Here is a 27,610-nt window from a genome sequence, read left to right as displayed (position 1 = left end):
GAAACCCAGAGTAACAAGATCAGTTCTTCTGTCGCCCAGAGCGAGAGGAGGCTTTGGAGTCCCAGATGTCTCAAAATATTACCAAGCAGCCCAACTAAGACAGGCGTCACGTGGAACTCGGACCCAGACCAGCTATGTTGGCTAACAATTCTCAATACTCCAGAACGCCTTCTCTGCCAGCTTATCTGTGGTGTGGGGATAGAGGGACTGACATGGCGCCTAAATGTGAACTGGGAGCGCTGAGACACACATGGGAAATATGGCTAAAAGCTAAAACTAAATTCCAGCTCTCCTCCACCAGCTCACAGCTCACCCCAATATTTAACAACCCTAAATTCCCTCCAGGGTGCGAAACTAAACAATTCGACCTATTCAAATTATTGGGGATCAGAGCGGCCGCCGACCTGTTGAGCGATGGAAAGTTCCTGGGTTTCCAGGATTTACGCCCCAAATTCAACGCACCTGAGCTCGATACATTCAAATTTCTCCAAATTCGGCACTTTTTACAAAAAATGTCCCCAACGTTGAAATTTCCCCCTCACAAAATTTGAGAAGCTGTGCCAAGCAGGGGCACACCAAAAAGGTCTAATAACACAAAAATACGCCGGCATGGAGAAGCCAGCGACCCCACCGCACACGGTTATATGCTCGGGCAGCGGAACTGAACATGGTTATAGACAGAGAGGACTCGGCCTCAGGAACTTCCATATGTACCACGGTGAAGGAGAACATATATACAATAATGTATCACTGGTACTGTCGCGGCCGAGTGTATTCTAACATTTACCCGGTCTCGGCCGCGACAGATACGGGGCGCGCGCCGCATTCTCCCGCGCACGCGCCGGAGCCTCGGAGGATCGGTCCTCCGATCGGGGCTTCCCCCTCCCCTCTCCGGGTCCGCCGGGTCCCCCCACCGCATCCCCCACATCGCGGGAAACCAGGGCTGGGCACGCACGCCGTGCGCGCACGCTCCCGATGAAGCGTGACCACGCATCGGTGACGCGCGGCAACACGAAAGCCGGGAAATCTCGCGGCTTGCGGCTCTAGCCGTGTTCGAATAAAGTGTGCCGCCTCTGTATCTTACGCCAGTGAAACTGAAACAAATCTACCCTCTGGCCTCAGATCTATGCTGGAGAGGCTGTGGCCAGAGAGGGGACTTGGCCCACATCTGGTGGCTATGTCCAGAGATTCAGAAATTTGGGCTCATAATACAAGATTTAATAAAAGAGGTCACAGACCTCACTATTCCCACTGACCCACTGACCCACTGACCTTCCTATTGGGCAGACTGATATGGAAATGAATCTCCTTTATTCTCACGGCAGCGAGATGCGCAGTTGCGTCCTCTTGGAAGAAGGTATCGCCCCCCACAAAACAAAGGGTGAAGAAACGACTCCATGAGGTCATGACAACGGAAACCCCCTGGCCCTCCTAAGCGCTCGACGGAAAGTTTCTATAACATTTGGGAGCCCTGGCTAACCCACAAACCCAAAGCAATATATTCTTCACTAAGCAACGGGAACGCAGGAGAGCCTTGGGGTATGGATGGGAGAGTCCTGCCGGTCAAGGGGAGGGAGGGCCAACTCCCTCCCCCTCCCCCCCCTCACTTCCCCCTCACCCTTTTTCTCCCTTTCCAGGCCTCCGGACCATGATGTGGTCCTAGGGTCATCCCCTCCGGGGCCCGACCCCGACCCTTCTACTATTTGAACAAGGTAAATACTATTGTATTAAGCCAGATATGCAATGTAACCTAAATATGCCTAATAATATATATATATTATATCATATATAATATACAATACAATATATATATATATATATAGTCACACAGGCCGTGCCCACTGGGTATTGTGTTTGATCCCAAAATTGCAAAACATAAAAAAAGGTAAATTTATTAAACAACGGTTACAGCGAATAAAGGAAATGTTACAGGGCTAAGTGCTTTCCCCTTGCTGGAAACCCAAAGTATGGTGACCAGTGAGACCCCCTGTAACACCAAAGCCCCCCCCCCCAAACACGTACAACGCAGAAATGAGCGCCCCCGATCAGCGCGGCACGCGGCATTATTCCGCAACATCGCGTGACAAAGCAGAACACGCGACTTCACCTACCAGGAAGTACGACTCGGAGCTGGGCTGCCGGGCTCGGGTCCCGGGGACGATGTCCGTGCAGGAGGGGTGACCGAAGGTGACCGTGTCTCCTTCATACAGAATGTGCTCCGCTGGGAGGAAAGCGCCGTGTTACTGCAGAGAATGGTATGGGGAGGGAGAGGGAGGAGGGGGCATGGGGGGGGAGAGGGAATAGGGGGTATGGGGAGGGAGAGGGAATAGGGGGTATGGGGAGGGAGAGGGAATAGGGGGTATGGGGAGGGAGAGGGAATAGGGGGTATGAGGAGGGGGAGGGAATAGGGGGTATGGGGAGGGAGAGGTAATAGGGGGTATGAGGAGGGAGAGAGAATAGGGGGTATGGGGGGGGGGGGAGAGAGAATAGGGGGTATGGGGGGGGGGAGAGGAAATAGGGGGTATGGGGAGGGAGAGGGAATAGGGGGTATGGGGCTCCCACCCCATGCTCTCCTCCGGACATCTCCCACTCACCATCGATGCGCACGGCCTTCCCGTCCTGCTCCCACCCCATTCTCTCCTCCAGACATCTCCCACTCACCATCGATGCGCACGTCCTTCCCGTCCTGCTCCCACCCCATGCTCTCCTCCAGACATCTCCCACTCACCATCGATGCGCACGTCATTCCCGTCCTGCTCCCACCCCATGCTCTCCTCCAGACATCTCCCACTCACCATCGATGCGCACGTCCTTCCCGTCCTGCTCCCACCCCATGCTCTCCTCCAGACATCTCCCACTCACCATCGATGCGCACGTCCTTCCTGTCCTGCTCCCACCCCATGCTCTCCTCCAGACATCTCCCACTCACCATCGATGCGCACGTCCTTCCCGTCCTGCTCCCACCCCATGCTCTCCTCCAGACATCTCCCACTCGCCATCGATGCGCACGTCCTTCCTGTCCTGCTCCCACCCCATGCTCTCCTCCAGACATCTCCCACTCACCATCGATGCGCACGTCCTTCCCGTCCGGCTCCCACCTGACATCTCCCACTCACCATCGATGCGCACGTCCTTCCCGTCCGGCTCCCACCCCATGCTCTCCTCCGGACATCTCCCACTCACCATCCATGCGCACGTCCTTCCCGTCCTGCTCCCACCCCATGCTCTCCTCCGGACATCTCCCACTCACCATCGATGCGCACGTCCTTCCCGTCCTGCTCCCACCCCATGCTCTCCTCCAGACATCTCCCACTCACCATCGATGCGCACGTCCTTCCCGTCCTGCTCCCACCCCATGCTCTCCTCCTGACATCTCCTACTCACCATCGATGCGTATCATTCCCGTCCTGCTCCCACCCCATGCTCTCCTCCGGACATCTCCCACTCACCATCTATGCGCACGTCCTTCCCGTCCTGCTCCCACCCCATGCTCTCCTCCGGACATCTCCCACTCACCATCGATGCGCACGTCCTTCCCGTCCTGCTCCCACCCCATGCTCTCCTCCGGACATATCCCACTCACCATCGATGCGCACGCCCTTCCCGTCCTGCTCCCACCCCATGCTCTCCTCCAGACATCTCCCACTCACCATCGATGCGCACGTCCTTCCCGTCCTGCTCCCACCCCATGCTCTCCTCCAGACATCTCCCACTCACCATCGATGCGCACGTCATTCACGTACACCCCGGTCAGGCTGGAGTCCACCAGCTTGAAGTCGTGGTAGCTGGACGTGTGGATGACCCGGGCGTGGGTCCTGGAGATGTAATTCGTCCCTTGTGGGCACAGGCAGCTGATGAAATAATCCACCACGTCCTTGTTCCTCCCGATCAGCGTGGTGGGCTTCAGGAAGCTGCAGGGGAGGAAACCCCCAGAGGAAGACATTAGATTGTAAGCTCTGCAGGGGAGGAAACCCCCAGAGGCGGGCATTAGATTGTAAGCTCTGCAGGGGAGGAAACCCCCAGAGGCGGACATTAGATTGTAAGCTCTGCAGGGGAGGAAACCCCCAGAGGAAGACATTAGATTGTAAGCTCTGCAGGGGAGGAAACCCCCAGAGGCGGACATTAGATTGTAAGCTCTGCAGGGGAGGAAACCCCCAGAGGAAGACATTAGATTGTAAGCTCTGCAGAGGAGGAAACCCCCAGAGGCAGACATTAGATTGTAAGCTCTACAGGGGAGGAAACCCCCAGAGGCAGACATTAGATTGTAAGCACTGCAGGGGAGGAAACCCCCAGAGGCAGACATTAGATTGTAAGCTCTGCAGGGCAGACATTGACTTGTATGTATCTTTAGCTCCCTGTACCCAAAGTGGTCTGTGTCTATTCCAAGAGTGGCCAACTCCAGTCCTCAATGGCCACCAACAGGACAGGTTCTAAGGATATCCCTGCATCAGCACAGGTGGCTCAGTCATTGGCTGAGCCACTGATTGATTGAGCCGCCTGTGCGGAAGCAGGGATATCCTTAATACCCGACCTGCTGGTGGCCCTTGAGGACTGGAGTTGGCCACCTCTGGTATATAGTAAAGCACAGTATCTATAGTACATCGTTACGTGAGGTCCGATCCTGAAGCACGGGCCCCTCGCAGGGATGTGGTGGCAGCGTGATGGTGGCAGCCTGATGGTGGCAGCCTGATGGTGGCAGCCTGATGGTGGCAGCCTGATGGTGGCAGCCTGATGGTGGCAGCCTGATGGTGGCAGCGGGATCGTGGCAGCGGGATCTGCACACGGCTTCTGTATGTACAGGTACCGAGCTTCACGTGATGTTAGGGCCCCTCGCAGGCATGTCGTGGCAGCGTGATCTGCACACGGCTTCTGTATGTACAGGTACCGAGCTTCACGTGATGTTAGGGCCCCTCGCAGGCATGTCGTGGCAGCGTGATCTGCACACGGCTTCTGTATGTACAGGTACCGAGCTTCACGTGATGTTAGGGCCCCTCGCAGGCATGTCGTGGCAGCGTGATCTGCACACGGCTTCTGTATGTACAGGTACCGAGCTTCACGTGATGTTAGGGCCCCTCGCAGGCATGTCGTGGCAGCGTGATCTGCACATGGCTTCTGTATGTACAGGTACCGAGCTTCACGTGATGTTAGGGCCCCTCGCAGGCATGTCGTGGCAGCGTGATCTGCACACGGCTTCTGTATGTACAGGTACCGAGCTTCACGTGATGTTAGGGCCCCTCGCAGGCATGTCGTGGCAGCGTAATCTGCACATGGCTTCTGTATGTACAGGTACCGAGCTTCACGTGATGTTAGGGCCCCTCGCAGGCATGTCGTGGCAGCGTGATCTGCACATGGCTTCTGTATGTACAGGTACCGAGCTTCACGTGATGTTAGGGCCCCTCGCAGGCATGTCGTGGCAGCGTGATCTGCACATGGCTTCTGTATGTACAGGTACCGAGCTTCACGTGATGTTAGGGCCCCTCGCAGGCATGTCGTGGCAGCGTGATCTGCACACGGCTTCTGTATGTACAGGTACCGAGCTTCACGTGATGTTAGGGCCCCTCGCAGGCATGTCGTGGCAGCGTAATCTGCACATGGCTTCTGTATGTACAGGTACCGAGCTTCACGTGATGTTAGGGCCCCTCGCAGGCATGTCGTGGCAGCGTGATCTGCACATGGCTTCTGTATGTACAGGTACCGAGCTTCACGTGATGTTAGGGCCCCTCGCAGGCATGTCGTGGCAGCGTGATCTGCACATGGCTTCTGTATGTACAGGTACCGAGCTTCACGTGATGTTAGGGCCCCTCGCAGGCATGTCGTGGCAGCGTGATCTGCACACGGCTTCTGTATGTACAGGTACCGAGCTTCACGTGATGTTAGGGCCCCTCGCAGGCATGTCGTGGCAGCGTGATCTGCACATGGCTTCTGTATGTACAGGTACCGAGCTTCACGTGATGTTAGGGCCCCTCGCAGGCATGTCGTGGCAGCGTGATCTGCACATGGCTTCTGTATGTACAGGTACCGAGCTTCACGTGATGTTAGGGCCCCTCGCAGGCATGTCGTGGCAGCGTGATCTGCACATGGCTTCTGTATGTACAGGTACCGAGCTTCACGTGATGTTAGGGCCCCTCGCAGGCATGTCGTGGCAGCGTGATCTGCACATGGCTTCTGTATGTACAGGTACCGAGCTTCACGTGATGTTAGGGCCCCTCGCAGGCATGTCGTGGCAGCGTGATCTGCACACGGCTTCTGTATGTACAGGTACCGAGCTTCACGTGATGTTAGGGCCCCTCGCAGGCATGTCGTGGCAGCGTGATCTGCACATGGCTTCTGTATGTACAGGTACCGAGCTTCACGTGATGTTAGGGCCCCTCGCAGGCATGTCGTGGCAGCGTGATCTGCACATGGCTTCTGTATGTACAGGTACCGAGCTTCACGTGATGTTAGGGCCCCTCGCAGGCATGTCGTGGCAGCGTGATCTGCACATGGCTTCTGTATGTACAGGTACCGAGCTTCACGTGATGTTAGGGCCCCTCGCAGGCATGTCGTGGCAGCGTGATCTGCACATGGCTTCTGTATGTACAGGTACCGAGCTTCACGTGATGTTAGGGCCCCTCGCAGGCATGTCGTGGCAGCGTGATCTGCACACGGCTTCTGTATGTACAGGTACCGAGCTTCACGTGATGTTAGGGCCCCTCGCAGGCATGTCGTGGCAGCGTGATCTGCACATGGCTTCTGTATGTACAGGTACCGAGCTTCACGTGATGTTAGGGCCCCTCGCAGGCATGTCGTGGCAGCGTGTTCTGCACATGGCTTCTGTATGTACAGGTACCGAGCTTCACGTGATGTTAGGGCCCCTCGCAGGCATGTCGTGGCAGCGTGATCTGCACATGGCTTCTGTATGTACAGGTACCGAGCTTCACGTGATGTTAGGGCCCCTCGCAGGCATGTCGTGGCAGCGTGATCTGCACACGGCTTCTGTATGTACAGGTACCGAGCTTCACGTGATGTTAGGGCCCCTCGCAGGCATGTCGTGGCAGCGTGATCTGCACATGGCTTCTGTATGTACAGGTACCGAGCTTCACGTGATGTTAGGGCCCCTCGCAGGCATGTCGTGGCAGCGTAATCTGCACATGGCTTCTGTATGTACAGGTACCGAGCTTCACGTGATGTTAGGGCCCCTCGCAGGCATGTCGTGGCAGCGTGATCTGCACATGGCTTCTGTATGTACAGGTACCGAGCTTCACGTGATGTTAGGGCCCCTCGCAGGCATGTCGTGGCAGCGTGATCTGCACATGGCTTCTGTATGTACAGGTACCGAGCTTCACGTGATGTTAGGGCCCCTCGCAGGCATGTCGTGGCAGCGTGATCTGCACACGGCTTCTGTATGTACAGGTACCGAGCTTCACGTGATGTTAGGGCCCCTCGCAGGCATGTCGTGGCAGCGTGATCTGCACATGGCTTCTGTATGTACAGGTACCGAGCTTCACGTGATGTTAGGGCCCCTCGCAGGCATGTCGTGGCAGCGTGATCTGCACATGGCTTCTGTATGTACAGGTACCGAGCTTCACGTGATGTTAGGGCCCCTCGCAGGCATGTCGTGGCAGCGTGATCTGCACATGGCTTCTGTATGTACAGGTACCGAGCTTCACGTGATGTTAGGGCCCCTCGCAGGCATGTCGTGGCAGCGTGATCTGCACATGGCTTCTGTATGTACAGGTACCGAGCTTCACGTGATGTTAGGGCCCCTCGCAGGCATGTCGTGGCAGCGTGATCTGCACACGGCTTCTGTATGTACAGGTACCGAGCTTCACGTGATGTTAGGGCCCCTCGCAGGCATGTCGTGGCAGCGTGATCTGCACATGGCTTCTGTATGTACAGGTACCGAGCTTCACGTGATGTTAGGGCCCCTCGCAGGCATGTCGTGGCAGCGTGATCTGCACACGGCTTCTGTATGTACAGGTACCGAGCTTCACGTGATGTTAGGGCCCCTCGCAGGCATGTCGTGGCAGCGTAATCTGCACATGGCTTCTGTATGTACAGGTACCGAGCTTCACGTGATGTTAGGGCCCCTCGCAGGCATGTCGTGGCAGCGTGATCTGCACATGGCTTCTGTATGTACAGGTACCGAGCTTCACGTGATGTTAGGGCCCCTCGCAGGCATGTCGTGGCAGCGTGATCTGCACATGGCTTCTGTATGTACAGGTACCGAGCTTCACGTGATGTTAGGGCCCCTCGCAGGCATGTCGTGGCAGCGTGATCTGCACATGGCTTCTGTATGTACAGGTACCGAGCTTCACGTGATGTTAGGGCCCCTCGCAGGCATGTCGTGGCAGCGTGATCTGCACACGGCTTCTGTATGTACAGGTACCGAGCTTCACGTGATGTTAGGGCCCCTCGCAGGCATGTCGTGGCAGCGTGATCTGCACATGGCTTCTGTATGTACAGGTACCGAGCTTCACGTGATGTTAGGGCCCCTCGCAGGCATGTCGTGGCAGCGTGATCTGCACATGGCTTCTGTATGTACAGGTACCGAGCTTCACGTGATGTTAGGGCCCCTCGCAGGCATGTCGTGGCAGCGTGATCTGCACATGGCTTCTGTATGTACAGGTACCGAGCTTCACGTGATGTTAGGGCCCCTCGCAGGCATGTCGTGGCAGCGTGATCTGCACATGGCTTCTGTATGTACAGGTACCGAGCTTCACGTGATGTTAGGGCCCCTCGCAGGCATGTCGTGGCAGCGTGATCTGCACACGGCTTCTGTATGTACAGGTACCGAGCTTCACGTGATGTTAGGGCCCCTCGCAGGCATGTCGTGGCAGCGTGTTCTGCACATGGCTTCTGTATGTACAGGTACCGAGCTTCACGTGATGTTAGGGCCCCTCGCAGGCATGTCGTGGCAGCGTGATCTGCACACGGCTTCTGTATGTACAGGTACCGAGCTTCACGTGATGTTAGGGCCCCTCGCAGGCATGTCGTGGCAGCGTGATCTGCACATGGCTTCTGTATGTACAGGTACCGAGCTTCACGTGATGTTAGGGCCCCTCGCAGGCATGTCGTGGCAGCGTGATCTGCACACGGCTTCTGTATGTACAGGTACCGAGCTTCACGTGATGTTAGGGCCCCTCGCAGGCATGTCGTGGCAGCGTGATCTGCACACGGCTTCTGTATGTACAGGTACCGAGCTTCACGTGATGTTAGGGCCCCTCGCAGGCATGTCGTGGCAGCGTGATCTGCACACGGCTTCTGTATGTACAGGTACCGAGCTTCACGTGATGTTAGGGCCCCTCGCAGGCATGTCGTGGCAGCGTGATCTGCACACGGCTTCTGTATGTACAGGTACCGAGCTTCACGTGATGTTAGGGCCCCTCGCAGGCATGTCGTGGCAGCGTGATCTGCACACGGCTTCTGTATGTACAGGTACCGAGCTTCACGTGATGTTAGGGCCCCTCGCAGGCATGTCGTGGCAGCGTGATCTGCACACGGCTTCTGTATGTACAGGTACCGAGCTTCACGTGATGTTAGGGCCCCTCGCAGGCATGTCGTGGCAGCGTGATCTGCACATGGCTTCTGTATGTACAGGTACCGAGCTTCACGTGATGTTAGGGCCCCTCGCAGGCATGTCGTGGCAGCGTGATCTGCACACGGCTTCTGTATGTACAGGTACCGAGCTTCACGTGATGTTAGGGCCCCTCGCAGGCATGTCGTGGCAGCGTGATCTGCACACGGCTTCTGTATGTACAGGTACCGAGCTTCACGTGATGTTAGGGCCGCAACCTCGCAGGCATGTCGTGGCAGCGTAATCTGCACACGGCTTCTGTATGTACAGGTACCGAGCTTCACGTGATGTTAGGGCCCCTCGCAGGCATGTCGTGGCAGCGTGATCTGCACACGGCTTCTGTATGTACAGGTACCGAGCTTCACGTGATGTTAGGGCCCCTCGCAGGCATGTCGTGGCAGCGTGATCTGCACACGGCTTCTGTATGTATAGGTACCGAGCTTCACGTGATGTTAGGGCCGCAACCTCACACCGATCAGGGAACAGCAAAGTCTGGAGCAAATGTAACCCTCCGATGTGAGCGTCAGCTCTGCGGATCAGCCACTGACACCCCCTGTAACATAAACCCTGCTCCAACCAACACTGAGGCTTCCTGCCCTGAATGTGGGACAAAGACCCCGCAACGTGACGCAGCATCACAATACATACACTGTGACTGAGTATCACAATACATACACTGTGACCGAGTATCACAATACATACACTGTGACTGAGACATCACAATACATACACTGTGACTGATGTATCACAATACATACACTGTGACTGATGTATCACAATACATACACTGTGACCGAGTATCACAATACATACACTGTGACCGAGTATCACAATACATACACTGTGACTGAGTATCACAATACATACACTGTGACCGAGTATCACAATACATACACTGTGACTGAGTATCACAATACATACACTGTGACTGAGTATCACAATACATACACTGTGACTGAGTATCACAATACATACACTGTGACCGAGTATCACAATACATACACTGTGACTGAGTATCACAATACATACACTGTGACCGAGTATCACAATACATACACTGTGACTGAGTATCACAATACATACACTGTGACCGAGTATCACAATACATACACTGTGACTGAGTATCACAATACATACACTGTGACCGAGTATCACAATACATACACTGTGACCGAGTATCACAATACATACACTGTGACCGAGTATCACAATACATACACTGTGACCGAGTATCACAATACATACACTGTGACCGAGTATCACAATACATACACTGTGACCGAGACATCACAATACATACACTGTGACCGAGTATCACAATACATACACTGTGACCGAGTATCACAATACATACACTGTGACCGAGTATCACAATACATACACTGTGACCGAGTATCACAATACATACACTGTGACTGATACATCACAATACATACACTGTGACTGATGTATCACAATACATACACTGTGACTGAGACATCACAATACATACACTGTGACTGAGTATCACAATACATACACTGTGACTGATACATCACAATACATACACTGTGACCGAGTATCACAATACATACACTGTGACTGAGACATCACAATACATACACTGTGACTGAGTATCACAATACATACACTGTGACTGATGTATCACAATACATACATCACAATACATACACTGTGACTGATACATCACAATACATACACTGTGACTGAGACATCACAATACATACACTGTGACCGAGTATCACAATACATACACTGTGACTGAGACATCACAATACATACACTGTGACTGATGTATCACAATACATACACTGTGACTGATGTATCACAATACATACACTGTGACCGAGTATCACAATACATACACTGTGACCGAGTATCACAATACATACACTGTGACTGAGTATCACAATACATACACTGTGACTGATGTATCACAATACATACACTGTGACTGATGTATCACAATACATACACTGTGACTGATGTATCACAATACATACACTGTGACTGATGTATCACAATACATACACTGTGACCGAGTATCACAATACATACACTGTGACCGAGTATCACAATACATACACTGTGACTGATGTATCACAATACATACACTGTGACCGAGTATCACAATACATACACTGTGACTGATACATCACAATACATACACTGTGACTGATACATCACAATACATACACTGTGACTGATACATCACAATACATACACTGTGACTGATACATCACAATACATACACTGTGACTGATGTATCACAATACATACACTGTGACTGAGACATCACAATACATACACTGTGACTGAGACATCACAATACATACACTGTGACTGATACATCACAATACATACACTGTGACTGATACATCACAATACATACACTGTGACTGATGTATCACAATACATACACTGTGACTGATACATCACAATACATACACTGTGACTGATGTATCACAATACATACACTGTGACTGATGTATCACAATACATACACTGTGACTGATGTATCACAATACATACACTGTGACTGATGTATCACAATACATACACTGTGACTGATGTATCACAATACATACACTGTGACTGAGTATCACAATACATACATCACAATACATACACTGTGACTGAGTATCACAATACATACATCACAATACATACACTGTGACTGATACATCACAATACATACACTGTGACCGAGTATCACAATACATACACTGTGACTGATACATCACAATACATACACTGTGACTGATGTATCACAATACATACACTGTGACCGAGTATCACAATACATACACTGTGACCGAGTATCACAATACATACACTGTGACCGAGTATCACAATACATACACTGTGACCGAGTATCACAATACATACACTGTGACCGAGTATCACAATACATACACTGTGACTGATGTATCACAATACATACACTGTGACCGAGTATCACAATACATACACTGTGACTGATACATCACAATACATACACTGTGACCGAGTATCACAATACATACACTGTGACTGAGACATCACAATACATACACTGTGACTGAGACATCACAATACATACACTGTGACCGAGTATCACAATACATACACTGTGACTGAGACATCACAATACATACACTGTGACTGATGTATCACAATACATACACTGTGACTGATGTATCACAATACATACACTGTGACTGATGTATCACAATACATACACTGTGACTGATGTATCACAATACATACACTGTGACTGATGTATCACAATACATACACTGTGACTGATGTATCACAATACATACACTGTGACTGATGTATCACAATACATACACTGTGACTGATGTATCACAATACATACATCACAATACATACACTGTGACTGAGTATCACAATACATACATCACAATACATACACTGTGACTGAGTATCACAATACATACATCACAATACATACACTGTGACTGAGTATCACAATACATACATCACAATACATACACTGTGACTGAGTATCACAATACATACATCACAATACATACACTGTGACTGAGTATCACAATACATACATCACAATACATACACTGTGACTGAGTATCACAATACATACACTGTGACTGAGACATCACAATACATACACTGTGACTGAGACATCACAATACATACACTGTGACTGATGTATCACAATACATACATCACAATACATACACTGTGACTGAGTATCACAATACATACATCACAATACATACACTGTGACTGAGTATCACAATACATACACTGTGACTGATGTATCACAATACATACACTGTGACTGATGTATCACAATACATACACTGTGACCGAGTATCACAATACATACACTGTGACTGATGTATCACAATACATACATCACAATACATACACTGTGACTGAGTATCACAATACATACATCACAATACATACACTGTGACTGAGTATCACAATACATACATCACAATACATACACTGTGACTGAGTATCACAATACATACATCACAATACATACACTGTGACTGAGTATCACAATACATACATCACAATACATACACTGTGACTGAGTATCACAATACATACATCACAATACATACACTGTGACTGAGTATCACAATACATACATCACAATACATACACTGTGACTGAGTATCACAATACATACATCACAATACATACACTGTGACTGAGTATCACAATACATACATCACAATACATACATCGCGCTGCACACACGCGCTGCACACACGCGCTGCACACACGCGCTGCACACACGCGCTGCACACACGCGCTGCACACACTCACTGTATATATTCAGCCACATCCGGCACGGACGCCCGGCGCCCAATCCTGCGCAGGTGAAACGCCGGGGACGCCAAGTCTGGCGATTCCGAAGCAGCCACGTTACAGAACATCCTCTATCCTGAACAGCAATGAAGTGTCAGCTCTGCAGGGGAGAGAGAGAGCGCGTTAGAAATAGAAGCAAGACAGGTCATCTCGGGGACCCCCAGTAACCCCAAAAAATCTCCATCAAAAACGCTACTGTACAGCGCGTGCGCGGGAATCGCCGCTTAGATAACCGCGCCCCGCCGCTTAACCCCGCCGCTTACATAACCCCGCCGCTTACATAACCCCGCCCCGCCGCTTACATAACCCCGCCGCTTAACCCCGCCCCGCCGCTTAACCCCGCCCCGCCGCTTACATAACCCCGCCGCTTACATAACCCCGCCGCTTACATAACCCCGCCGCTTACATAACCCCGCCGCTTACATAACCCCGCCCCACCGCTTAGATAACCCCGCCCCGCCCCTGGTTAGAATGATCTCTCTCTATTAGTGAACGAGCACATTGCATACAGAGGAGCGCGCACTGTCTGGGTTGCAGCTGTAATACAGAGAGCTCCTCTATATGCAATGCGCCTCGGCAAAGAGATGGTATCAGCGCTATATTATCTAGCAAGATAAGTCATATCAGGCACTACCCAGCCACATAGGCACTCACTACCTCTATATACTGTACAAACAGGGTTATTACTAGCTGCTATCTCAATAGCAGACGTATATCAGTGGGTGCCCCCTATATAATATACACTAAGGAATAGGCTACACTCTTATACTCAAGATACCATTTATACTACTGGCAAAAAGCAGCTTTCTGTATAACTGAATAACCTTAACATCTACAAATGTGGGAACCGAAGTAATATAACTGCAGAGACAATTTACCCGTCTGAAGACCACGCTGTATAAAGTACAATATTACTCCGACAATCACTACAGCAGGCTGCGGAACGCGTGCACAATGTTACTCCGCCAATCACTACAGAGGCTGCGGAACGCGTGCACAATGTTACTCCGCCAATCACTACAGAGGCTGCGGAACGCGTGCACAATGTTACTCTGACAATCACTACAGCAGGCTGCGGAACGCGTGCACAATGTTACTCTGACAATCACTACAGCAGGCTGCGGAACGCGTGCACAATGTTACTCTGACAATCACTACAGCAGGCTGCGGAACGCTTGCACAATGTTACTCCGACAATCACTACAGCAGGCTGCGGAACGCGTGCACAATGTTACTCTGCCAATCACTACAGCAGGCTGCGGAACATGTGCACAATGTTACTCCGACAATCACTACAGCAGGCTGCGGAATGCTTGCACAATGTTACTCCGACAATCACTACAGCAGGCTGCGGAACGCGTGCACAATGTTACTCCGCCAATCACTACAGCAGGCTGCGGAACGCGTGCACAATGTTACTCCGCCAATCACTACAGCAGGCTGCGGAACGCGTGCACAATGTTACTCCGCCAATCACTACAGCAGGCTGCGGAACATGTGCACAATGTTACTCTGCCAATCACTACAGCAGGCTGCGGAACGCGTGCACAATGTTACTCCGACAATCACTACAGCAGGCTGCGGAACGCGTGCACAATGTTACTCCGACAATCACTACAGCAGGCTGCGGAACATGTGCACAATGTTACTCCGCCAATCACTACAGCAGGCTGCGGAACGCGTGCACAATGTTACTCCGACAATCACTACAGCAGGCTGCGGAACGCGTGCACAATGTTACTCCGACAATCACTACAGCAGGCTGCGGAACGCGTGCACAATGTTACTCCGCCAATCACTACAGCAGGCTGAGGAACATGTGCACAATGTTACTCTGCCAATCACTACAGCAGGCTGAGGAACATGTGCACAATGTTACTCCGACAATCACTACAGCAGGCTGAGGAACATGTGCACAATGTTACTCCGACAATCACTACAGCAGGCTGCGGAACGCGTGCACAATGTTACTCCGCCAATCACTACAGATGCCTGTGGAACGCGTGCACAAGGCAAACAAGGCATGCAAAAGCACAATATTACTCTGACAATCTCCTCCAGAACACATCAAACCCAGTTAACTTCTGGCAGGTTATCAACAATATATTCCAGGCTCCTAACCATCAACACCCAAGTAATATCACTAAGGGCGATATTACTCTGACAAACCCCACTGACATTGCAAATGCATTCAATGATTACTTTGTGGGGTGCGCCACTAACTTATTAGCAAAACGCAGCCCAAACCACGAACCTGAATCTCATCCTGGGAGTACCCCTACAGTCCCACCCCCTCCCAACACTGCCCACAATTTTCAATTTGTCTCAGTATCCGAAGAGGAGATTACACAAGCGCTCCTCAAACTAAAACTAAGCAGCCAATGTGGACCCGACTTACTACAATCTAGGTTCCTACAACATGGTGCCCGTCACGCTGCGCCCACCACAAACAGGACTAGACCGCGGGGCTGAGGTGGGGATGTATAAAACCGCCGCCCTACAACCACGGAGCCAGGTCCGGAATGCGTTGTCGGAGTCGTGGAGCTGGGTCGGGGCAGGAGAGTTCGGGGAAGCCGTGGTATTTGCCGTGATCCGGGGTTAGAGAGAGAAGAATCGTCGTTATCCGAAGCCGTGATCGAGGAGAGGAGAGAGCGGGGGTCCAATGACAAGCCGAAGTCCAGGGGTAGAGAAGAGACAGGTCCAGGTACAAGCAGGGGTCACAACACGAGTCAGGCAAGGCACAGGAACAGGCAAGATCCAAGAAGCAGCGAGCACAGCACAACGGGGTTTATGTCCAGCAAAGTGAAACAGGAAGGCATTGTGGCAGGACGGCCTGTAGCCGAGGTCAGGGAACAGTCCACACGTATAGTTTCAGGATAAATAAAAACGTTCAGTGGCTTTATTTCTCCACAGTAACATAACATGCGGGTACACTGTCCCTTTAACAAAATAAATCCTGCTCCACTTTGGGAGTAAAACTGACTAATAACACAGCAGACCTATCTAGCAGGCTGGCTGGCTAAACCAGAACCAAACCATAAGGGTACTTTAAGCAGTCAGTAAACAAAGGAATAATCCTTACTTTAGTTGAAGTAGTCTTTGGTGAAATCCCTCTGGCTAAGGGCTCACGCAGCAGTCTCTCTCTCTCTCTCTCTCTGCCAGTCACATGATCCTTTATCTACCTTGCTGGCTCTCAGGTATCAGCTAAAGAGTTCTGATTTCCTAACTTCCACCTGAGTTAACCCATATGAGTGCTGGATGAAGCACTCAGACATATGTCTCCCAGGCGTAACTGATAGGAGTTGACTTCACTCTGTCACAGGCATATAAAGGGGAAAGCACCAATCAGGAACTAGCAGATGATGACCTCACACATAAGCCACGAGCCGATAGGGTAGTGCAGGATTGGCTGCTGGTGTAACACAGGTGAAGCTGCTAGTGTTCGTTGGCGCGCACACGAGGAGTGCGACGCAGAGTGGGTGCTGTGGTGACACTGCGGGAGCGCGCCTCCGCGATGAAGCATTGCGCAGCTGCGTGCGCACAGATAGCGGTCTGTGAATGCCAGAGGTACAGCCGCGTGACGCGTGCTGGGGGCGGAGCCTGGCGGCGATCTTGACAGTGCCCCAGCCATTGCCAAACCATAGTCAGCTCCATCCTGTCTGCAGGCCATATCCCTAAGACCTGGAAAACTGCCAGAGTTGTCCCAATCTTCAAAAGTGGGGACAAAAACACTGTCTCAAACTACAGGCCAATCTCACTTCTCCCAATTCTATCCAAAGTTATGGAAAATTGTGTCCACTCCCAATTAAGCGATTTCTACACCAAGACAAATTTCCCTAGCCAATTCCAGTCTGGGTTTCGCCCCAAACACTCCACCGTAACTACCCTGCTAAAAGTTTGCAATGAGACCCAGTGTGGAATGGAACGGGGACAACTCACTGGTTTCAGTCCTACATATCAGGAAGATCCCAACATGTGTCCATCTCAGGCTCTAACTCCAACCCCCTGGATATCACCTGTGGTGTCCCGCAAGGCTCTGTTCTGGGGCCCCTACTCTTCTCAGTGTTCATTAATGATCTTCCCACAGCTTGTAAGGAAGCCTCAATACACATGTATGCAGATGACACAATCCTATATGCACACAGCCATAGCCTCTCTGACCTTCAACACATACTTCAGTCTGACTTTTTGAGACTCGAAAACTGGATTTCCTAAAACAGACTGTTTTTAAACACTGACAATACTGTAACAATGGTATTTGGGACCAAGACTAAATTTGTAAAGCTTCCAGTGACTGAGCTCCAGATTAGAACCAACGCTAACACCACCCTAACACCTGTCACTAGTTTTAAATACCTGGGCTTATGGTTTGACTCCCACTTAACATTCGGGATGCACATTGATACCCTGACAACCAAGACCTATGCCAAACTAGGGGTACTTTACAGGAACAAATCCTCCCTAAGTCTCCTGGTCAGAAAGCGTATCGCACAGCAGATGCTAATGCCAATTATTGACTATGGAGACATAGTATATGGCTCGGCTCCTCAAACCCACCTTAGCAAACTTGACACCCTCTACAATTCAATTTGTCGTTTTGTTCTCCAATGCAAATACAGCACACATCACTGCAAAATGCTCAAAGAACTAGATTGGTCATCACTCGAGTCTAGGCGCAAAGTTCACCTTTCCTGTCTCACCCTCAAATACTTTCTGGGCAAGCTACCCAGCTACCTGAACAAGCTCCTCACCCCTACCACATGCAGCACTTATCACCTGAGATCAGACTCCAAAAGACTATTCATGGTCCCAAGGTTCAACAAAGTATCTGGACGTTCCTCCTTCTCCTTCCGTGCACCCCAAAACTGGAACAACCTACCAGAGACTCTCATATCCACCACCAGTCTAAGTTCTTTCAAATCTAAGGCTGTATGAACCAGGGTAAAGGGAGGGGAGGGGACGGGACAAGGGGACCCTCAGTACTGCCTAGGCACTGGTGCTGCAATCAGGGGAAATGAATGAACAACAACTTGGGAGAAAGGGACCCCTATAGTGAGAGCACTCAAGTATAGGTGATACTGGAAACTGATGGACCTGATGGAGAATCGTAACATGTAATGATGAGTAATTTAAAATACAATTTTATTAGGAGAAATCCTCAAATAAAATAAGGTTTATATGGATAGCCCTCTAACTGAGGTGATCCTAAACAAATGTTGAATTAAAATCTGGTAAGGGGGTAGGAGAGGTAAGTCCTATAGGTGTGATAGGTGCTCCTAAGGGCGTCGCTAGCCGCTGATGAACCACAATGCTGATTACCAAGGTAAGTGTGGGGTGAGTGTAAATGCTGTATATTGCTGCTACAGACAGAGACTCAGTGAAATGCCATATGAACACCCACAATGCAGTAGTGACTCCAAGAGTGAAACAGCGCCCTAGGACACACGGGCACATGTAGCGACTCCAAGAGTGAAACAGCGCCCTAGGACAGACGGGCACATGTAGTGACTCCAAGAGTGAAACAGCGCCCTAGGACACACGGGCACATGTAGTGACTCCAAGAGTGAAACAGCGCCCTAGGGCAGACGGGCACATGTAGTGACTCCAAGAGTGAAACAGCGCCCTAGGGCAGACGGGCACATGTAGTGACTCCAAGAGTGAAACAGCGCCCTAGGGCAGACGGGCACATGTAGTGACTCCAAGAGTGAAACAGCGCCCTAGGACACACGGGCACATGTAGTGACTCCAAGAGTGAAACAGCGCCCTAGGACACACGGGCACATGTAGTGACTCCAAGAGTGAAACAGCGCCCTAGGACACACGGGCACATGTAGTGACTCCAAGAGTGAAACAGCGCCCTAGGACACACGGGCACATGTAGTGACTCCAAGAGTGAAACAGCGCCCTAGGGCAGACGGGCACATGTAGTGACTCCAAGAGTGAAACAGCGCCCTAGGGCAGACGGGCACATGTAGTGACTCCAAGAGTGAAACAGCGCCCTAGGACACACGGGCACATGTAGTGACTCCAAGAGTGAAACAGCGCCCTAGGACACACGGGCACATGTAGTGACTCCAAGAGTGAAACAGCGCCCTAGGACACACGGGCACATGTAGTGACTCCAAGAGTGAAACAGCGCCCTAGGACAAACGGGCACATGTAGTGACTCCAAGAGTGAAACAGCGCCCTAGGACACACGGGCACATGTAGTGACTCCAAGAGTGAAACAGCGCCCTAGGACACACGGGCACATGTAGTGACTCCAAGAGTGAAACAGCGCCCTAGGGCAGACGGGCACATGTAGTGACTCCAAGAGTGAAACAGCGCCCTAGGACACACGGGCACATGTAGGTGGCAGCCGAGAACCTAAAACTAACTAGTGATTCCAAGACCAGCGCTGCGAGTCGGACAGGTGCGCCGGCAATGAGTGTCTGCCAAAGTGTCAGGTGACAACGTCTTTTGCCCGGAGTCCTGTCTAATGCTAAACACACATATTCCTAGCAGCAGTTGTGGACCAGTGTACAGGTAGTGAAGACATCAGAGCAGACAGCATATAACCACTGTGTAACCAAACAGTGCCGCAGGCGGGATGTGTCTGCAAACGGCGTATCGCAGGCCGTGCGTCTCGTGCTGACGGGATGTGTCTGCAAACGGCGTATCACAGGCCGTGCGTCTCTTGTGCTGACGGGATGTGTCTGCAAACGGCGTATCACAGGCCGTGCGTCTCTTGTGCTGACGGGGTGTGTCTGCAAACGGCGTATCACAGGCCGTGCGTCTCTTGTGCTGACGGGGTGTGTCTGCAAACGGCGTATCACAGGCCGTGCGTCTCTTGTGCTGACGGGGTGTGTCTGCAAACGGCGTATCACAGGCCGTGCGTCTCGTGCTGACGGGGTGTGTCTGCAAACGGCGTATCACAGGCCGTGCGTCTCGTGCTGACGGGGTGTGTCTGCAAACGGCGTATCACAGGCCGTGCGTCTCGTGCTGACGGGGTGTGTCTGCAAACGGCGTATCGCAGGCCGTGCGTCTCGTGCTGACGGGGTGTGTCTGCAAACGGCGTATCGCAGGCCGTGCGTCTCGTGCTGACGGGGTGTGTCTGCAAACGGCGTATCGCAGGCCGTGCGTCTCGTGCTGACGGGGTGTGTCTGCAAACGGCGTATCACAGGCCGTGCGTCTCGTGCTGACGGGGTGTGTCTGCAAACGGTGTATCGCAGGCCGTGCGTCTCGTGCTGACGGGGTGTGTCTGCAAACGGCGTATCGCAGGCCGTGCGTCTCGTGCTGACGGGGTGTGTCTGCAAACGGCGTATCACAGGCCGTGCGTCTCGTGCTGACGGGGTGTGTCTGCAAACGGCGTATCGCAGGCCGTGCGTCTCGTGCTGACGGGATGTGTCTGCAAACGGCGTATCACAGGCCGTGCGTCTCGTGCTGACGGGGTGTGTCTGCAAACGGCGTATCGCAGGCCGTGCGTCTCGTGCTGACGGGGTGTGTCTGCAAACGGCGTATCACAGGCCGTGCGTCTCGTGCTGACGGGGTGTGTCTGCAAACGGCGTATCGCAGGCCGTGCGTCTCGTGCTGACGGGGTGTGTCTGCAAACGGCGTATCACAGGCCGTGCGTCTCTTGTGCTGACGGGATGTGTCTGCAAACGGCGTATCACAGGCCGTGCGTCTCGTGCTGACGGGGTGTGTCTGCAAACGGCGTATCACAGGCCGTGCGTCTCGTGCTGACGGGGTGTGTCTGCAAACGGCGTATCACAGGCCGTGCGTCTCGTGCTGACGGGGTGTGTCTGCAAACGGCGTATCGCAGGCCGTGCGTCTCGTGCTGACGGGGTGTGTCTGCAAACGGCGTATCACAGGCCGTGCGTCTCGTGCTGACGGGGTGTGTCTGCAAACGGCGTATCACAGGCCGTGCGTCTCTTGTGCTGACGGGGTGTGTCTGCAAACGGCGTATCACAGGCCGTGCGTCTCGTGCTGACGGGGTGTGTCTGCAAACGGCGTATCACAGGCCGTGCGTCTCTTGTGCTGACGGGGTGTGTCTGCAAACGGCGTATCACAGGCCGTGCGTCTCTTGTGCTGACGGGGTGTGTCTGCAAACGGCGTATCACAGGCCGTGCGTCTCGTGCTGACGGGGTGTGTCTGCAAACGGCGTATCACAGGCCGTGCGTCTCTTGTGCTGACGGGGTGTGTCTGCAAACGGCGTATCACAGGCCGTGCGTCTCGTGCTGACGGGGTGTGTCTGCAAACGGCGTATCACAGGCCGTGCGTCTCGTGCTGACGGGGTGTGTCTGCAAACGGTGTATCACAGGCCGTGCGTCTCGTGCTGACGGGGTGTGTCTGCAAACGGTGTATCACAGGCCGTGCGTCTCTTGTGCTGACGGGGTGTGTCTGCAAACGGTGTATCACAGGCCGTGCGTCTCTTGTGCTGACGGGGTGTGTCTGCAAACGGTGTATCACAGGCCGTGCGTCTCGTGCTGACGGGGTGTGTCTGCAAACGGTGTATCACAGGCCGTGCGTCTCGTGCTGACGGGGTGTGTCTGCAAACGGCGTATCACAGGCCGTGCGTCTCTTGTGCTGACGGGATGTGTCTGCAAACGGCGTATCGCAGGCCGTGCGTCTCGTGCTGACGGGGTGTGTCTGCAAACGGTGTATCACAGGCCGTGCGTCTCGTGCTGACGGGGTGTGTCTGCAAACGGCGTATCACAGGCCGTGCGTCTCGTGCTGACGGGGTGTGTCTGCAAACGGCGTATCACAGGCCGTGCGTCTCGTGCTGACGGGGTGTGTCTGCAAACGGCGTATCACAGGCCGTGCGTCTCGTGCTGACGGGGTGTGTCTGCAAACGGCGTATCGCAGGCCGTGCGTCTCGTGCTGACGGGATGTGTCTGCAAACGGCGTATCACAGGCCGTGCGTCTCTTGTGCTGACGGGGTGTGTCTGCAAACGGCGTATCACAGGCCGTGCGTCTCGTGCTGACGGGGTGTGTCTGCAAACGGCGTATCACAGGCCGTGCGTCTCGTGCTGACGGGGTGTGTCTGCAAACGGCGTATCACAGGCCGTGCGTCTCGTGCTGACGGGGTGTGTCTGCAAACGGTGTATCGCAGGCCGTGCGTCTCGTGCTGACGGGGTGTGTCTGCAAACGGCGTATCGCAGGCCGTGCGTCTCTTGTGCTGACGGGGTGTGTCTGCAAACGGCATATCGCAGGCCGTGCGTCTCTTGTGCTGACGGGGTGTGTCTGCAAACGGTGTATCGCAGGCCGTGCGTCTCGTGCTGACGGGGTGTGTCTGCAAACGGCGTATCACAGGCCGTGCGTCTCGTGCTGACGGGGTGTGTCTGCAAACGGCGTATCGCAGGCCGTGCGTCTCTTGTGCTGACGGGGTGTGTCTGCAAACGGTGTATCGCAGGCCGTGCGTCTCGTGCTGACGGGGTGTGTCTGCAAACGGCGTATCGCAGGCCGTGCGTCTCGTGCTGACGGGGTGTGTCTGCAAACGGCGTATCGCAGGCCGTGCGTCTCGTGCTGACGGGATGTGTCTGCAAACGGCGTATCACAGGCCGTGCGTCTCTTGTGCTGACGGGGTGTGTCTGCAAACGGCGTATCGCAGGCCGTGCGTCTCGTGCTGACGGGTTGTGTCTGCAAACGGCGTATCACAGGCCGTGCGTCTCGTGCTGACGGGGTGTGTCTGCAAACGGTGTATCACAGGCCGTGCGTCTCGTGCTGACGGGGTGTGTCTGCAAACGGCGTATCACAGGCCGTGCGTCTCTTGTGCTGACGGGGTGTGTCTGCAAACGGCGTATCGCAGGCCGTGCGTCTCGTGCTGACGGGGTGTGTCTGCAAACGGCGTATCACAGGCCGTGCGTCTCGTGCTGACGGGATGTGTCTGCAAACGGCGTATCACAGGCCGTGCGTCTCGTGCTGACGGGATGTGTCTGCAAACGGCGTATCGCAGGCCGTGCGTCTCTTGTGCTGACGGGGTGTGTCTGCAAACGGCGTATCACAGGCCGTGCGTCTCGTGCTGACGGGGTGTGTCTGCAAACGGCGTATCACAGGCCGTGCGTCTCGTGCTGACGGGATGTGTCTGCAAACGGCGTATCGCAGGCCGTGCGTCTCGTGCTGACGGGGTGTGTCTGCAAACGGCGTATCGCAGGCCGTGCGTCTCTTGTGCTGACGGGGTGTGTCTGCAAACGGCGTATCGCAGGCCGTGCGTCTCGTGCTGACGGGGTGTGTCTGCAAACGGCGTATCGCAGGCCGTGCGTCTCGTGCTGACGGGGTGTGTCTGCAAACGGCGTATCACAGGCCGTGCGTCTCGTGCTGACGGGGTGTGTCTGCAAACGGCGTATCGCAGGCCGTGCGTCTCGTGCTGACGGGGTGTGTCTGCAAACGGCGTATCACAGGCCGTGCGTCTTGTGCTGACGGGGTGTGTCTGCAAACGGCGTATCGCAGGCCGTGCGTCTCTTGTGCTGACGGGATGTGTCTGCAAACGGCGTATCACAGGCCGTGCGTCTCTTGTGCTGACGGGGTGTGTCTGCAAACGGCGTATCGCAGGCCGTGCGTCTCGTGCTGACGGGGTGTGTCTGCAAACGGCGTATCGCAGGCCGTGCGTCTCGTGCTGACGGGATGTGTCTGCAAACGGCGTATCACAGGCCGTGCGTCTCGTGCTGACGGGATGTGTCTGCAAACGGCGTATCGCAGGCCGTGCGTCTCTTGTGCTGACGGGGTGTGTCTGCAAACGGCGTATCGCAGGCCGTGCGTCTCGTGCTGACGGGATGTGTCTGCAAACGGTGTATCACAGGCCGTGCGTCTCGTGCTGACGGGGTGTGTCTGCAAACGGCGTATCGCAGGCCGTGCGTCTCGTGCTGACGGGGTGTGTCTGCAAACGGCGTATCACAGGCCGTGCGTCTCGTGCTGACGGGATGTGTCTGCAAACGGCGTATCGCAGGCCGTGCGTCTCTTGTGCTGACGGGATGTGTCTGCAAACGGCGTATCACAGGCCGTGCGTCTCTTGTGCTGACGGGGTGTGTCTGCAAACGGTGTATCACAGGCCGTGCGTCTCGTGCTGACGGGGTGTGTCTGCAAACGGCGTATCGCAGGCCATGCATCTCGTGCTGACGGGGTGTGTCTGCAAACGGCGTATCACAGGCCGTGCGTCTCTTGTGCTGACGGGGTGTGTCTGCAAACGGCGTATCACAGGCCGTGCGTCTCGTGCTGACGGGGTGTGTCTGCAAACGGCGTATCACAGGCCGTGCGTCTCGTGCTGACGGGATGTGTCTGCAAACGGCGTATCGCAGGCCGTGCGTCTCGTGCTGACGGGATGTGTCTGCAAACGGCGTATCGCAGGCCGTGCGTCTCGTGCTGACGGGGTGTGTCTGCAAACGGCGTATCACAGGCCGTGCGTCTCGTGCTGACGGGGTGTGTCTGCAAACGGCGTATCACAGGCCGTGCGTCTCTTGTGCTGACGGGGTGTGTCTGCAAACGGCGTATCACAGGCCGTGCGTCTCGTGCTGACGGGGTGTGTCTGCAAACGGCGTATCACAGGCCGTGCGTCTCGTGCTGACGGGGTGTGTCTGCAAACGGCGTATCGCAGGCCGTGCGTCTCGTGCTGACGGGGTGTGTCTGCAAACGGCGTATCGCAGGCCGTGCGTCTCGTGCTGACGGGATGTGTCTGCAAACGGCGTATCACAGGCCGTGCGTCTCGTGCTGACGGGATGTGTCTGCAAACGGCGTATCACAGGCCGTGCGTCTCGTGCTGACGGGATGTGTCTGCAAACGGAGTATCGCAGGCCGTGCGTCTCTTGTGCTGACGGGGTGTGTCTGCAAACGGCGTATCGCAGGCCGTGCGTCTCGTGCTGACGGGGTGTGTCTGCAAACGGCGTATCACAGGCCGTGCGTCTCGTGCTGACGGGGTGTGTCTGCAAACGGTGTATCACAGGCCGTGCGTCTCGTGCTGACGGGGTGTGTCTGCAAACGGCGTATCGCAGGCCGTGCGTCTCGTGCTGACGGGGTGTGTCTGCAAACGGTGTATCGCAGGCCGTGCGTCTCGTGCTGACGGGGTGTGTCTGCAAACGGCGTATCGCAGGCCGTGCGTCTCGTGCTGACGGGGTGTGTCTGCAAACGGCGTATCGCAGGCCGTGCGTCTCTTGTGCTGACGGGGTGTGTCTGCAAACGGTGTATCACAGGCCGTGCGTCTCGTGCTGACGGGGTGTGTCTGCAAACGGCGTATCACAGGCCGTGCGTCTCGTGCTGACGGGATGTGTCTGCAAACGGTGTATCGCAGGCCGTGCGGCTCGTGCTGACGGGGTGTGTCTGCAAACGGCGTATCGCAGGCCGTGCGTCTCGTGCTGACGGGATGTGTCTGCAAACGGCGTATCACAGGCCGTGCGTCTCGTGCTGACGGGGTGTGTCTGCAAACGGCGTATCGCAGGCCGTGCGTCTCGTGCTGACGGGGTGTGTCTGCAAACGGCGTATCACAGGCCGTGCGTCTCGTGCTGACGGGGTGTGTCTGCAAACGGTGTATCACAGGCCGTGCGTCTCGTGCTGACGGGGTGTGTCTGCAAACGGCGTATCACAGGCCGTGCGTCTCGTGCTGACGGGGTGTGTCTGCAAACGGCGTATCACAGGCCGTGCGTCTCGTGCTGACGGGGTGTGTCTGCAAACGGCGTATCGCAGGCCGTGCGTCTCGTGCTGACGGGGTGTGTCTGCAAACGGCGTATCGCAGGCCGTGCGTCTCGTGCTGACGGGGTGTGTCTGCAAACGGCGTATCACAGGCCGTGCGTCTCGTGCTGACGGGGTGTGTCTGCAAACGGCGTATCGCAGGCCGTGCGTCTCGTGCTGACGGGGTGTGTCTGCAAACGGCGTATCGCAGGCCGTGCGTCTCGTGCTGACGGGGTGTGTCTGCAAACGGCGTATCGCAGGCCGTGCGTCTCGTGCTGACGGGGTGTGTCTGCAAACGGCGTATCGCAGGCCGTGCGTCTCGTGCTGACGGGGTGTGTCTGCAAACGGCGTATCACAGGCCGTGCGTCTCGTGCTGACGGGGTGTGTCTGCAAACGGCGTATCACAGGCCGTGCGTCTCGTGCTGACGGGGTGTGTCTGCAAACGGCGTATCACAGGCCGTGCGTCTCGTGCTGACGGGGTGTGTCTGCAAACGGCGTATCGCAGGCCGTGCGTCTCGTGCTGACGGGGTGTGTCTGCAAACGGCGTATCACAGGCCGTGCGTCTCGTGCTGACGGGGTGTGTCTGCAAACGGTGTATCACTTATACCCTTTACCCAAGGAACACAGACTGCGAGTCTGTGACATAACAAGTCTTTTATAATAAAAAGAATACTTATATTTTGTGCGGTATGCGGTCCCCCTGGGATATATGGGGGGGTCACCTCACTGTCTCTTGGGCCCCCCTGGGATATATGGGGGGGTCACCTCACTGTCTCTTGGGTCCCCCTGGGATATATGGGGGGGTCACCTCACTGTCTCTTGGGCCCCCCCTGGGATATATGGGGGGGTCACCTCACTGTCTCTTGGGCCCCCCTGGGATATGAGGGGGTCACCTCACTGTCTCTTGGGGCCCCCCCTGGGATATATGGGGGGGTCACCTCACTGTCTCTTGGGTCCCCCTGGGATATATGAGGGGGTCACCTCACTGCCTCTTGGGCCCCCCTGGGATATATGGGGGGTCACCTCACTGTCTCTTGGGCCCCCCTGGGATATATGGGGGGGTCA

General features: G+C 54.1%; 1 protein-coding gene across 1 annotated transcript in view; it reads right to left on the bottom strand.

Annotated features, from left to right (window-relative positions):
* Positions 1 to 27,610, bottom strand: part of LOC142485039 (uncharacterized) — a 44,874-nt gene that overhangs the window by 16,007 nt on the left and 1,257 nt on the right. Inside the window, exons 2-4 of the mRNA XM_075584276.1 lie at positions 13,868 to 14,009; positions 3,718 to 3,911; positions 2,112 to 2,221 (exon numbers count right to left, since the gene is read on the bottom strand). Of these exons, the coding sequence (XP_075440391.1) occupies positions 2,112 to 2,221; positions 3,718 to 3,911; positions 13,868 to 13,977 (414 nt within the window). The 5' untranslated portion in view covers positions 13,978 to 14,009. The remainder of the gene's footprint in view (positions 1 to 2,111; positions 2,222 to 3,717; positions 3,912 to 13,867; positions 14,010 to 27,610) is intronic.

This window comes from Ascaphus truei, unplaced genomic scaffold (genome assembly GCF_040206685.1).
Source record: "Ascaphus truei isolate aAscTru1 unplaced genomic scaffold, aAscTru1.hap1 HAP1_SCAFFOLD_520, whole genome shotgun sequence".
Taxonomy (NCBI): domain Eukaryota; kingdom Metazoa; phylum Chordata; class Amphibia; order Anura; family Ascaphidae; genus Ascaphus; species Ascaphus truei.
This window is presented reverse-complemented; position numbering and strand designations above follow the sequence as displayed.